This window comes from Emydura macquarii, unplaced genomic scaffold, assembly GCF_026122565.2.
Source record: "Emydura macquarii macquarii isolate MOO-44397 ecotype Brisbane River unplaced genomic scaffold, CSIRO-AGI_Emac_v2 contig_2636, whole genome shotgun sequence".
NCBI lineage: Eukaryota > Metazoa > Chordata > Testudines > Chelidae > Emydura > Emydura macquarii.
In genome coordinates, this window is record NW_027132773.1 from 24,083,949 (window position 1) to 24,098,554 (window position 14,606).

The following is a 14,606-nucleotide window of genomic DNA, read 5'->3' on the forward strand; positions in this document are numbered from 1 at the left end:
AAAAAGCTATTTTTGTGTCTATCTCTAGAAAGGACTGAAACTGTCCAAGTCACACCACAGTTATTTTATCTGCCACCTTCTCTAATAAATCTGCCCCCAAAAGCATGTTAGACCTTTACAGATGTATGTTTACCATTATTTGATATCAACTCTTGTGCTAATGTGGTCCTCAATGAGAAACCCACATATTTGAGATGCCAGCACAATACTCTCCCCAGAAGTACTGTCTAAATCTATTACTAATATGAGGAGTGTTTAGGGTGGCACTGACACTCCCCACCAACAATGCACCTCTTAATATGATTTTACTAGCCATGTAAACAAGTCCAAGTAACAGTAACAGCCTGAACTCTGCCAGCACATACAATACATTGTATGAGGCCTGGACTACAGTAAACTGTTTTGTCAACCAAAGTCAGCTTTTTTCAACAAAACGGTGCTGGTGTACACAGTGCAATTACACACACACCTGCGGACAAAACCGTCCTGTTTTTTCAACAAATTAAAACCCACCTCAGCAATGTAGACACTGTGTCCTCTTTACATCGGCTGTGGGGCTGTCACTCTTGACAAGCCCCCTGAGAGCTGAGCAGCTGGTCTCCGGTGCGGCCAGCAAGCGGGGAGAGGAACCCGGGCACCTGGACCCCACTCCCAGAAAGGGGGAGGGAGGGGCATGAGAAGCCAGATAACTGCATAGGTGGACTAGCAATATCGGTCCCTGCAACAATAATTAAGATGTACCTCATTTCAAACTGGAGTGTGCTGTGTGGTCAGTAGAGCTACTTGGGATTTTTTTAGATGAAACTTTTTTCCTCATCAGAAAATGCTGATTTTTCAAAACCAAAATTTTGTATAATTATTCTAACAAAATTTTTGTCAAGAATGTTTTGCAGATCCAGGATGGAATTTCTGGTAGGGCACTCAATTGGGTATGGGAGACCCAGGTTCAAGTCCCTACTCTGCCTAATTTGGAGCAGAGACTTGAGCCTGGGTCTCTGACATCCCAAGTGAGTGCTCTAACCACTGGACTATTGGAGTCTGATTTTTTCAAGAAAAAAACATTAGGTTTAGTTTTCATTCCAATACAGAACAAAAACAAATGCTGAAACCTCAGTTGTTTTTTTGCAAAATGAAACTTTTGTTTTCTAGATAGCCCTAGTAGTCAGACCACAATAAAAGCATAATCTTTCTTGATTTCCTAAAATTTTCCATCCAATTTAAAAAAAAAAAACAAGATTCAGAGTATGCCACAAACATGCATAGAGTCAAAGAAAACCCGAGACAAATCCAATGTTGTTTGGCCATCATGGTTTATGAAATCAATCCAGAAGAGTTACCATCTGCACTGACATCCTGAGACCCTATCAAGTCTATCGGTGTTTCAGTTTCCTTGTTTGCAAAATGTGAATATTTACCTTGTATTTACCTCAGTGGTTGGCTTATTCATTCATGTTTGTAATGAATTTTGAGACCCTCAGAGAAAGCATTATAGGAGAGCAAAGTATTAAAATCTCAATGGCTACACTACCAGATCAGATAAGCTAACAGATTTTAGGTAGGAAGTCTTTGGTGTAGTAGAATGTTTTGTAAACCAGTAATTCTCCAGAGGAAGTATCTGACTTTTAAAAAACATTCATATTTTTTTTTTAGCCAAGGCACTAAGTTTTCTTTTGTAATGGAATCAAGCATATATGAATTCACTGGCATGATAAAATCTTATTTCTAGACCATGACAGCTTAGCATGCATAGGCATAATTTACTATAATGCAAGTCAGTAAAGTAGCTTAAGTAGCTGGATGAAGCTGGCCCTAAGTTTGCCTCAAAAATGTTGTCTTCTCTCTTTCTTTTCATGCTTTATGACTACACATTTGGAACCATTTAAACACACAGAATAAGGCAATAGTAACTTAATTACCATAAGATAATTTTATGTAATCTTCCCACATACAATTATTGCATACTTCCTGTTCAATCACCATATTTCACATACTTCCTTTACAATTTAGAAATTAGTCAGTTTGATCAGACCTCACTTAAAATGTGTAACCATTCTGATTTCTGCAAAAACTTCTGCATGATACCCTATTTAAAAATACGTATTAATTTACAATATAAAGCCATACATACTACCTATAATAAATATATTATAAATTATAAAAACATTAGGTTCTTATTACTGATGTTCTAGGCACATGACATGCAAAGAATAGCATCAAGTCAATGTACCATATTGTACTGTAGCCTATCACTGAGTTTTATATTTGATAAACAAGGGCTGATTCTGAAAACCTTCAAAAATTATGGGAAATATTTGGCAAAGTTTTGTAGCCCCAGGACCCCTCCAGCTTTAGAATGCAAGATATCATTTAGGAAACCTCAAACTCATTCTTAGCTAGAACCAGGTCCATGAAAGGCTTTTAAAATCTTTTTATTGTATTTGTTTTTTCTTACAGGGAAAAAGTGCAACTCTGAAACCATTGTTTAGGCTAACAAACTCAAGTGGACAAGGTTTTGGACCCAATCCTGGTAATTGTTTTTCTGTAGCTCTGTGAATTCTGCTTTGTCCTACGGCAGGTGAAATCTGGAAAGATTTGCTCAACCTTGTCAAGTGATTCCATTTTTTTACCAGATGTCGCAATAGCTCTATTGTTGACTAACTCCCATGGCAAGTCACAGGTTAGTTGCACTGCATACTGGGCAAGTCCTGGTTACACATACCTGCAGAAGTGCTCAGCAGCAGGTAGAGGAAGGGAAGAAGGAACAGAGCTGACAATTTCGGGACCAGGGGGTTGAAAGAGCAGGTCTGAGCAGACCGGCACCACCCAGGCCAGTCAAGCGCAGTGTAATTAATACCCCTGCCCCTTTCCCACAATGACATTCCAAGCTTCTCGGCAGCTGAAGTCCCTAAATCAGGCCCAAACTCCCGAGTCCTCCAGAACCAGCAGGCGTAGACGCTGGCTCCACTGCGCATGGCAGCATCCCAGGAGCCAACACTGGAGGAGAGGAGAGAGGGAGAGGGCGAGGCCTGGCGGTGGCGGAGAATTTCGGGGAAAGAAACCTTCCTTCCCTCCTTGCTCTGCTCGGGGGAAGCAGCAGCCCGCCGCGGCATTTCCTGCTTAAGAGCCCAGCGCGGGAGGGACAAGCAGCGCCCTGTCACCTGCGCCCAGCACCTCCGCAGCGCGGAGCGCTAGGAAGGCGGCGGCAGCTTCCCCTCTCCTCCGCTCCATTCATTCCTCACGCCCCTTTTCCCCCTATTCTCGCTGCTAGGGGCAGCGAGCCCCCCTAAGCAGGGCACCCGGCCGCCCTCCCCCCTCGCCGCCCAGGCAGCGGGCTGTCCCGATACCCCTCCGGCCAGCTGCCCGGGGAAAGGCCGCGGAGGGGAACTGCCCCCGCCCAGCCCCAGGACAGGGAGACCCACGGGCCGCCTGAGCGAATGCTCCCCACCCGTTAGCCCCTCCGCCTTGCGCTCGGCTCCTCCCCGGGGGCTGCCGCCGCCCCGGGCCGCTCCCGCCGCGCTCTGCCCTCCCCGCCCGGGGCTCACCACGCATTTCTTGCCGAGGAAGCCGAAGAGGTTCTCATTCTCCTGCGGGGTGAGGAGCAGTGAGCCCACGTTGCTGACCCTCCGCGGCGGCGGGGGCTGCTGCTGCTGCTGGCTGTTGCTCATGGCCGGGGCCGGCCGCTGGGGCTCCGCGCTGCCCTCGCCTCCCGCAACTCGCCGTCCGCCTCCCCTGGCCCAGCAGCGGCCTCACAGCGGCCGCATAGCGAAGCCGAGACCCGAGTCTCCTCTGTGGGGAGGCAGCTGTGGCGGCGCCCGGGGGCGGGGCGAGGCAGCACCGGCTCCCGCTGCCCGCCGGCCGATCGCCCCCACCCCTTCGGACCAGCACTAAACTTCCAACTTCGCCCCGGCTCCCACGGCCGCACAATCCAACATGGCAGCGGGGGCGGGCGAGACCACACGGCACCGGAGCGGCAGGGGAGGCCGGCACTTGCGCCGCTGCACGCTGAGGGGACCCCCCCGGACGCTGCCTCGCCGCGCCTCCCCGCTTCGGAGCCCGGCCCCGCCTGCAGCCGCTGAGCTGGGCCGCGCCTGGCTGCCTGCGAGCTGGTGCTGCTAGTGAGCCGCGCCACCGCCCTCACCTTCCCCTTAAATACCTGCCCCGCCGCCGCTTGGTCTGATCGGCTCTGCCTAGGCGGCGAGCGGGGCGAGGAGGGAGTTGCCGGCCGGCCGGCCGGGAGCGGCCTGGCCCTGAGGCGCTACCGGCTGTTGCTCCGGGGCGGGGGACTAAGGAGTTTGCATCGCAGGGCTGCTAATGGCTGGGTGGGGGCGGCTCAGATGCTGGAGGAGCCGGGGTTGCGAATGGCTGGAGAGCAGGGAATGTGGGGAGCCTGGTTGTGGATGGGGGAGCCTGGGCTGAAAAAAGGCCCTGGGAGGGTGTGCGCGGGAGCTTGGCTTGCAAATGGCCGGGGGAAGGGCGGGCAGGGGATGGGGGAACTTGGGTTTCTAAGCGGCCGGGGAAGAGCGAGCCCTGTTTTGCAAATGGCCTGGGAGGCAGGGGATGGGGGAGCCTGGTTTGCTAATGGTTCCTGCCACTTCTGCTGATGAAAGCTCTGTATTGGCTATGGGCTTTAGACATATCTTTATGTTGTTTCTAAACTGCAGCGTGATAGTCAAAGGTAGCATTTGTGCACAGGTTTGGGGCCTGATGTGGCAACTCCCACAGAAATCGATGAGAGCTGCCAATGTTCAGCATCTCTGTAAATCAAGCCCACAGTGCCTGAACTTGCTCCCAATGACGTGAATAGCATGCAAAACAAAACAGCAGCAACAGCCCAAAAACTCCCATGAGCAAGGGGAAGAGATTGGACCAATAAGCCCCATTAAAATTAACTGGAGCATGATTGGGTCAAGAACTAGCCACTAAAAAAAACAATTGATACCTTTTCTTACTTGTAATCTATTTTCATTAACTATAATTGGTGTATGACTTTTCAAGGAGGTTTTACTTTATGGAGTATTTGAAGGGGTATTGGTTTTGAGTGAAAGGGAGAGAAGGAACATTAGCTAGAAGTCAAACATTGAATTTAGGGTAATCCACCATCTGTTCAGTCTCCTTTATACAACCAATTACATTTTTGCATGCAAATTAGCTGTAGAGTAGGGGTGGTGATTGGTTGAGTTATCTCTCATATCACAATAGTCTAGCACTTCACATGACATAGATACATATCTTGCTGTTGCATGGGTGTAATTCATAAAGTCAAAATGGCTGAGACCTTAAAAAAAATGGATGGTAACAGACCGCAAAATTCACTGAGGATTGAATCTGGTGATACTGTGAACAAAAAGAGCTCTTGGACGTGCTTATTTCCATCACTTCACGCTGACTCAACAGACATTCTAGGCTTCAGAGTGATGCAGACAGGTGATAATCCTGAAATTTTATTATATAGCAGTTTCAGTTCCTCATTCCTCTTCAGTATAAGCATATGCACCATTGGGACACATCCCTAAGAAAACATTTCAGTGGAAGTGCCTTGTTAGTATATTGGCAGCATTACATTGACTGACAATATAAACAAACGATGACACACATGGAAATACTTTACAAGCTACTACAGTTTTTTTTTTTTTTTTTTTTTTTTTTTTTGTCTTACTACTAATGCATTATTTTTAGCCAATAGCTACTGTAGATAAATTCATACATCTGGCTTTACTACTGGCCATATCTTGTATTGGATATTTGACAAACCTCCAGCCATTAAAACCTGGCAGTTTCATATTTTGTGTTATCCCTTGTTCACCCTGACTGTTCTTACATTTTCTCTGCTTCCTATTGACTGTTCTTCACTTCCTGTATTTCTTTCCTGCTTCCCACACCCAAGAGTCCTGATGCTATTTGCATTAGAATCATAGAATATTAGGGATGGAAGGGACCTGAAGAGGTCATCTAGCCCAACTCCTTGCTCAAAGCAGGATCAACCCCAACTAAATCATCCCAACCAGAGCTTTGTCAAGCCGGGCCTTAAAAATCTCGATAGGTGGAGATTCCACCAACTCCCTAGGTAACCAATTCCAGTGCTTCACCAGTGTCAAATAGAGCGAAATAATCACTTCCCTCGATCTGCTGGCAGTGCTCCTACTAATGCAGCCAATATTCCGTTAGCTTACTTGGTGACAAGGGTACACTGTTGACTCATATCCAGCTTCTTGTCCACTGTAGCCCCCAGGTCCTTTTTTGCTCAACTGTTGCCTAGCTAGTCAGTCCCCGTCTGTAGCAGTGCATGGGATTCTTTTGTTCTAAGTATAGGTCTCTCCACTTGTCCTTGCTGAACTTAATCTGATTTCTTTTGGCCCAATTTGTCTAAGTCACTCTGTATCCTAGTCCTACCCTCCAGCATATCTACCACTCCCCCCATCTTAGTGTCCTCTGCAAACTTGCTGAGGGTGCAATCTAGCCCATCCTCCAGATCATTAATGAATATGTTGAACAAAACTGGCTCCAGGACTGACCCCTGGCGCACTCCACTTGATACCAGTTGCTAACTAGACATCGAGCCATTGATCACTAACCACTGAGCCCGATGATCTAGCCAGCTCTCTATCTGTTTTGTAGTCCATTCATCCAACCCATACTTTTGTAACGTGCTGGCAAGAATACTCGGAGGCTGTATCAAAAGCTTTGCTAAAGTCAAGGTATATCATGTCCACTGCTTTCTCCACATCCACAAAGCCAGTCATCTCTTCACAGAAGGCTATCAGGTAGGTCAGGCATGAATTGCCTTTGGTGAATCCATGCTGACTGTTCCTGATCATCTTCCTCTCCTCCAAGTGCTTCAAAATGGATTCCTTGAGGACCTGCTCCATGATTTTTCTGGGGACTGAGATGAGGCTGGCCAGTCTGTTGTTCCTTGGCTCCTCTTCCTTCCCTTTTTAAAAGATGGGCACTATATTTTCCTTTTTCCAATCATCCGGGCCCACCCCCGATTGCCATGAGTTTTCAAAGATAATGGCCAATGATCTGCAGACACATCAGCCAACTCCCTCAGCACCCTTGGATGCATTGCATCCAGCCCCATGAACTGCCTGTCCAGCTTTTCTGAATAGTACTGAACCTGTTCTTTCACCACCCAGAGCTGCTCACCTCCTCCCCCTTCTGTGCTGCCCAGTGCAGTAGTCTGGAAGCTGACCTTGTTTGGGAGGACAGAGGCAAAAAAAGCATTGAGTATTTCAGCTTTTTCCACATCATCTGTCACTAGGTTGCCTCCCCCCCATTCAGTAAAAGGCCCACACTTCCCTTGGCCTTCTTCTGGTTACTAACATACCTGTAGAAACCCTTCTTGTTACCCTTCATGTCCCTTGCTAGTTGCAACTCCATTTGTGCTTTGGCCTTCCTGATTTCACTTCTACATGCTCGAGCAGTATTTTTATACTCCTAGTCATCTGTCCAAGCTTCCATTTCTTGTTAGCTTACTTATTATTTCTCCCCTCCTTGCTTCAATCTCTTCTGTCAATGCAGCTGTCCAGATATCATTCATAAGCTGTCATAGAACCTTCATATTCCAATATTCCACCTCTTCTTACAGAGTCATCATCCAGATCTTGCTTACTGTTTTAATTGTAATAGAAGAGGGGGGAAAATGACTATCATTGTGTGAATCCCATTATCTATGCAAAACTCTCTTCTGTTCCTGCAGCAATGGCATAGCAGTGGGACTGAAAATATCAATGGATGGCCATGGGATCAAGGGATCACTTTTTGGCCTCTGACAATGGCATTTGCAGCACCAACAACAGAGCTGCTATTCCCCAATCCCAAGTAAATCTCCTCCTGCTTGGTCACCAACCAGAATTATGGGCTACTGTTTTAAAAGGTTCCAGCCTTCTGAGTAAAACTCTTAGGGAGATTGCTGTTCTATATACTGCTCAGGTTGGCTTCTGAATCTTAGATTTTTCCATGGAAAGTTCTATTCCTTTTTCTCCCGAACTTTGTTCTGGATTTTTCCCTGGTCCTCTTAAAGTTCAAGCTGAGTGACAGTAGTGACAGTGACTACAACTCTGTCACATCTTTGTGGGGGCTGGTGACTGTGCTTAGAGTCATACAAATATATTTAATTTTTTAATTTATTTATAAAAGGGCCCATCATATAACACCATGACATACATTCTTCAATATGAGCAAGTTCAATTATTTTTGGAGGCTTATTTTATAAATGTGAGATTTGAGTTAGCTATCAGAAAAAACTTACAAACTAAAAAGGTCCTTAAGCTCTAGAGTAATCTTTGAAGTAATATCATCATCATTGAAGGTTTTTGAAAGAACTTGGACAAACACCTATCAGGGATAGTCTAGGTTTACTTGGTCCTGTCTCAGTGCAGGGGGCTGGGTTTGATAACTTCTCAAGGCCCTTTCCAACCCTACATTTCTATGAATTCTATGAATTCTGTTATTAATGTTATTAATCTCCACAAAATCTTTTATGACTTGTCATTGGTCTGAATTAAATATCAGAATTCATCTGAAATTATAAATACAATTAAAGAAAACATACATAGAAAATAGAGATGGAGAAGTCTGTTAAATATTAGTCAATCTCTCTACAGTGTGTTGTCTCATAGAATATTTTAAATGCTTTCTCAAGTCTAGTTTTAAATGGCCAAAGTGAAGGAGCTTCCATTACATCCCTTTGGAAGCTCATTTATGATTTTTATTTTTATTCAGCCAAATTTTCCTTCACTTAATTTTTTCCTATTACTCTAATGATAAAGTGAACATTATCAAAAAGTGTTAAAGCCCTACAGGACAGTGTGATTTTTTTAAAAAAATCAGGAATTCAAGGTAATTTCTACATGTGGTAGAGTAATGTTTTCTTAATTTTTCCAGGAGACCAAGAGATAAGCGAATTGGCCACAAGAAGAAATAATATCAAAGGTCACTGCAGATCTTAATACAAAAGTCCTTTGGTTCAGATCTCACATTTTCAGATCTCAGAGAAGATTGAGTCTAAGTGACAGAACATATGAAGGACAAGAACATCATTGTTGCTACCACATAAACACGATCGGGAGGAGACCAGAAGTGAGAATATATGATTACTGTAGTTACACTGAAAGAGGACATCAAGAGGATAGTAAAAATAATGGGAAAGCACAAAGGAGACCATGTTTCCTTCATCATCCCTCATGTTTATGCCTGTGGAGAACATTACTCCATTTCCTTCAAAACCACTTGTGGTAACCAAGAAAAAAGGCACTCCAGTTGTGGTTGAAGATGGGGTTTGAGCTGTGACAACAAACACTTCTCTTTTTAAGAAAACAGAGTTCTTTTTCCCCTAAGAGAGAATTTGTCTGACAGCTAGTTGTTCAAATGGATATTGAATCAATGAGGAATAGATGTATATATAGTTATTTTACTGTCAGGAGATTAATTCATTCACTCATTATCTCTCTGGGTACTGAACCTTTAAATGTATGAGGAAATCCCAGCTTGTAGGAGCAACTCTGAATCATCTATCATTTATGGTTTAGTTAAAATATAATCACTATATTTTTTCTCCCTTGGAGACTGACTTTCTTACTTTCTTTCTTTCAAATACAAGTTGTGTGGATTGTGGTATACAGGTGTTGCTCTTAACTGAATTTACACCAGAGAAAGCCCTGTCACAGAAAGATATGAAACAGCTATGGGTGCCAATTATGTTTTACTTTAATTAGTCAGTAAAGCCACTGATAATACTCTAAGAGTCCAGAACTGGGTTACTGTTAGCAGGAAGAATCTTTTTTTGAACACTGATAGATCAGCAGACCATGTGGAAGTGCATCCTAGCCACCAGAGTATCCAGACTGAAATCTGAGAATCAGTGTGATTGTACGATAGAGTTTTTCATCACATTTCATTAACACTGCTAAGGGTGCCAGCTAGAGCTGTGTTTCGATTGTGCCTGCTGTTCATTTCTTCCTGCTTACTGTATCTTTTTTTAATACACTTTTTAAACCTTGATCTGTTTATTTTCAGATAAAGAGGGAGGAATTTCTATGTTTGTAGCCATTCCAGTCTGCTCAGCTGAAGAGAACACTGATTTAATTTTGAATATAGAGCCAGATGATTTCACTGACTTTGAATGTACTAGGAAGGATGAGCCTAGTGGGGATACTAATTTGACCCCTTCTCCATAACCAAGGAGAGTCCATGTGCAGTCCCTGAGTGGCACGGAGCCTTGACCTGCATGAGCCCCCTGTTCAGTGATAAGGAAAGGATGGGCCAGAAGATCTGGTGTTACATGGAATCTCCCATCTCTATTCCTACACCCCTCTTGCAAAAGAGCTGCACAAGTGTCCTGGCCATTGAACTGCAGCAACTTTTGTGGGACAGTCCATGCTATGGAATGGAGAGAAGGATTTTTCTTTCCCTGCCCCCACCACACATCATCACACCATTATAGGATTTTTGGACAGGCAGGATATTGTTTGTATTTTGAGCTTATTTTGTTTAGTTGGTTCATTCCTTGGCTAAAATATGACTTCTGATTTTAAACCTGGAATCAATCAATAAACACATACTTGATTGTATGTATTTGTTTTGATTTATTTACACGTGTGAAAAAGGAGCACCTATTCCTGTCTGTCAGGTTGACAATGCTTAAGTAATTAATACAGAAATGAAAAAGATCTTCCAGTAAGCCTTTTTCAACCAATAATCAGCATATTTACAATAACCAACCCCTCAGCAAAAAATTGGCATATTGTTGTTTCATTTCTTAGACAGGCCTAATAATTCCTCAAACTGATTGCTATGCTGTCTGGAGTGGCTCACGACTGTGAGTGCCTACCTTAGGACAGACTGTCAAAAACTGGGCAGACACCCCAAGCTAGTGGTACGTTCTATAATTAGATTTCACCATGCCAGTAACTAATGTGAGCTCCCAGATCACTCTAACAGTCTTATCATGGAGTCATAGATGGTCCCTTAGCGTCTCCAGTCTATCTTGCCACCAAGACAAACTAGACTTAGTGATAAATAGTCACACCAAAAATCACACAAATTTTTGGTTGCTTCTGGTCCCTAGAGACCAGTCACTTACCCCAGATCAACTGATAACCTAGATCTTACACCAAAACAAAACCTGTAGCCAATGTTGTAATATACTAACTAAAGATTTATTAACTAGGGAAAAGAAATAATAGAGTTATTTACAGGTTAAAACGAGCAAACATATATATGCAAAGGAGTTATCTCAAGCCTAAGATTGACAGAGTTGTAGTGACCTTTCAATTCAATTCAGGGTGGACCCAGGGATAACTCCTGGGGATCTCTGCCTCAATCTCTGGCTGTGTCAGAGTTCAAACAGTGAAGAGAGATGGAAAATTTTCCTGCAACTTTGTTTTGTTTCATTCAACTTCCAAGTTTATAGGATGAATTTCCTTTCGCATAGCATTTCCAAGGGGTGATAGGGCCATTAACCATCATTTGTCTTGAGATGTTCCTTCATGGCTTATCTGATTTTGATAGTCCTTCTGGATGGGCAGGCAGGGGCTGAGGGTTGGGGACGGTTCCCGTGCCTGGGTTCACAAGTTCAGAGCAAACATTTTCAGTTATAAAGTAAAACTAACATATTTTCTTATAGCATGGAATGCTGACATTACAAGTGAGAGTAATACATACAGCAGTTTACAAGCATTTCATAGAGTCTAAACACAAACTACATTCTTATAAGACTAATACCTATTTTTAGCAAAACTAACATACAGGTGAACTGGTATGGTCTCCAGCTATGAATTTGTTAGTTCTTAGCTAATGCCCATCATTTTGGCAAAAGCTGTCACTTGGTTTGCCAGTGTCATGTTGATACTGGGGTATTCATAAGAGGGGGAAATCAGGGTCACGCCCTCCCCAAATCTCTGTGTGTCCCTGCAGCCTGGGGAGGTAGGAAGCAGTGGGGCAGCTGGTTGCCAGCTGAGCTCCTCCTCCCCCAGCCCCTACAGACACAACCTGCTGTTTCTCCTTCCCTGCTGCTGGAGTCCCACGCCTTGCCTCTGTCTCCACCCCCTGACTCATCTCAGTGGGCGATCTGTAAAGCAGGCAGTGGTGCTTGAACTCCAGCAGCAGGGAAGGAGAAGCAGCAGGCTGCATCTGTAGGGCTGGGGGGAGAAGGAGCTCAGCCGGCAGTCTGCCGCCCTGCTACTTCCTCCCTCCCTGGGCTGCAGGGACATGGAAAATGCCACTACCAGGGAAAGCACTGCCTCCATGCTGCTGGGCATCCCCACCAGAGGCATCCCGAGAAATCTGTGGGGTGAAGGAGGGGTTTCACACATACCTTTCATTTGTGTGTGCTTAAGGTATTCAGGGTATTCAAATTTAAATTCCTATGCTCATCCGTACACTGATATACAAGATTTCATTAACAACAAAAAGTTCCCACTGGCCTTGAAATGTGGGTTCTCTTTTGTAATGTCACCAACCTCCCCAACCCACCCTGCCTCTGTCCTGACCAGGAAGGAACATCTTGAGGGAGAGGATAGTCTATTCAAACTTTAGCCATTCTACTGAGACTACTAAATATGATGTACACACCTGTCCGCTAAGAACTAATCTGAGATCATAGAATCATAGAAGATTAGGATTGGAAGAGACCTGAGGAGGTCATCTAGTCCAACCCCTGCTCAAAGCAGGACCAACCCCAACTAAATCACCCCAGCCAGGGCTTGGTCAACCTGAACCTTAAAAACCTCTAAGGATGGAGATTTCACCACCTCCCTAGGTAACCCATACCAGTGCTTCACCACCCCCCAGTGAAAAACGTTTTCCTAAAATCCACACTGCAGCTTGAGACCATTGCTCCTAGTTCTGTCATTTACTACCGCTGAGAACAGCCTAGCTCCATCCTCCTTGGAATCCCCTTTCAGGTAGTTAAAAGCTGCTATCAAATCCCCCCTCATTCTTCTCTTCTGCAGGCTAAACAAGCCTAGTTCCCTCAGCCTTTCTCATAAGTCATGTGCTCCAGCCCCCTAATAATTTTTGTTGCCCTCCGCTGGACTCTTTCCAGTTTGTCCACATCCTTTCTGTAGCAGGGGACCCAAAACTGGACAGAATACTCCAAATGAGGCCTCACCAGTGTCAAATAGAGGGGAATAATCACTTCCCTTGATCTGCTGGCAATGCTCCTACTAATGCAGCCCAGTATGCCATTAGCCTTCTTGGCAATAAGGGCACGCTGTTAACTCATATCCAGCTTCTTGTCCACTGTACCCCCCAGGTCCTTTTCTGCAGAACTGCTGCCTAGCTCGTCGGTCCCCAGTGTGTAGCAGTGCATGGGATTCTTCCATCCTAGGAAGGACTCTGCACTTGTCCTTGTTGAACCTCATCAGATTTCTTTTGGCCTGATCCTCTGATTTGTTTAGGTCACTCTGTATCCTATCTCTGCCTTCCAGCTTATCTACCACTCCCCCCAACTTTGTGTCATCTGCAAACTTGCTGAGGGTGCAATCCACCCTATCCTCCAGATCATTAATGAAGATGTTGAACAAAACTGGCCCCAACACTGACCCCTTAGGCACTCGGATTGTTACTGGCTGCCAACTAGACATCGATCCATTGATCACTAACCATTGAGCATGATGATTTAGCCAGCTTTCTATCCACCTTATAGTCCATTCATCCAACCTATATTTCTTTAACTTGCTGATAAGACTACTGTGGGAGACCGTATCAGAAGCTTTGCTAAAGTCAAGGTATATCAATCACGTTCACTGCTTTCCCCACATCCACAGAGTCAGTCATCTCATCATAGAAGACAATCAGATTGGTCAGACATGACTTGCCCTAGAGATCACTAGTTCATTTCACATGGGCCTCTGAATAGCTTTCAAATGGTAATTACTTTCAGTCAAGAAGTACCACCACTGGGTTGGATCCTCATAATAGAGTTGATGGCTATCATTCATTACAGTCACTATAATTCTTTTTAATATCTATCTTAAGAAAAATGGCATTGTTTTGAGTCTTGAATGTGACATACGTTTGCCTGAAATGTTGATACAATAACAGAAGAATAATTAAGTATTATTTAGTGCAAACATCTTGGTAAGGGTTTTGAATAACTGTCTATTGATGGCTGGATTGTTGCATTTTCCAAGAGATTGGATAGAATGCTCACATCTATATTTATGAGAGAAAATTTGCCTATAGAACATACACTTTTCTGTGTCTTGGTTTTTGTAGAAAAAAGAGAATATGTTTAACAAATATGGCAGCTTGTCATCTGTGGACAAAAGAAAAAGTAAACACATTAATATCTATCTTGAAAAGGAAGATGAAAGTGATATATAAGAAAATCACTTGCAAAACGTTATTCTGACTGCTAGGTGCTGGGGATGAGTGGGCTGGGTGGCAAACAAAATCAACAGTCAGCCCTGTTATTACCCCTCAAAGTCTGAGTGAGTCTGAGAAATCTGCATTTTCTGAAGAAGCCTTGTTTAGATTCCAAAGAAAGCAGATTCTTAATTAAAGAATATTATACAATTCTTTGATGATCTTATGAATGTCTAGAAAAATGTTAACACAAACAGACACATTATTCTAATTGGGATTTTCATAGCTACCCTATTTAC

The 14,606-nt window shown here is 44.2% G+C and overlaps 1 protein-coding gene and 1 long non-coding RNA gene across 5 annotated transcripts in view; one reads left to right on the top strand and one right to left on the bottom strand.

The window, feature by feature from the left end:
* WASL (WASP like actin nucleation promoting factor) overlaps positions 1–4,393 on the bottom strand; it is a 72,655-nt gene extending 68,262 nt beyond the window's left edge. The window contains exon 1 of one of the 3 annotated variants that reach the window (XM_067564305.1): positions 3,543–4,393. In XM_067564305.1, the coding sequence (XP_067420406.1) occupies positions 3,543–3,665 (123 nt within the window). In that variant the 5' untranslated portion in view covers positions 3,666–4,393. Of the gene's footprint in view, positions 1–2,719; positions 2,855–3,542 lie in introns of those variants that run through there. The other 2 variants (XM_067564308.1, XM_067564307.1) reach the window with 2 other exon arrangements.
* Positions 3,093–10,535, top strand: LOC137163880 (uncharacterized). Of its 2 annotated transcripts, none has more exons than XR_010922866.1 (3): positions 3,093–3,591; positions 8,884–9,078; positions 10,015–10,535. It is a non-coding gene; the product is annotated as an uncharacterized lncRNA (long non-coding RNA). The 2 variants fall into 2 exon arrangements; XR_010922867.1 differs by lacking the exon at positions 3,093–3,591 and adding an exon at positions 4,646–5,424.
* Positions 10,536–14,606: the final 4,071 nt, after the last annotated feature.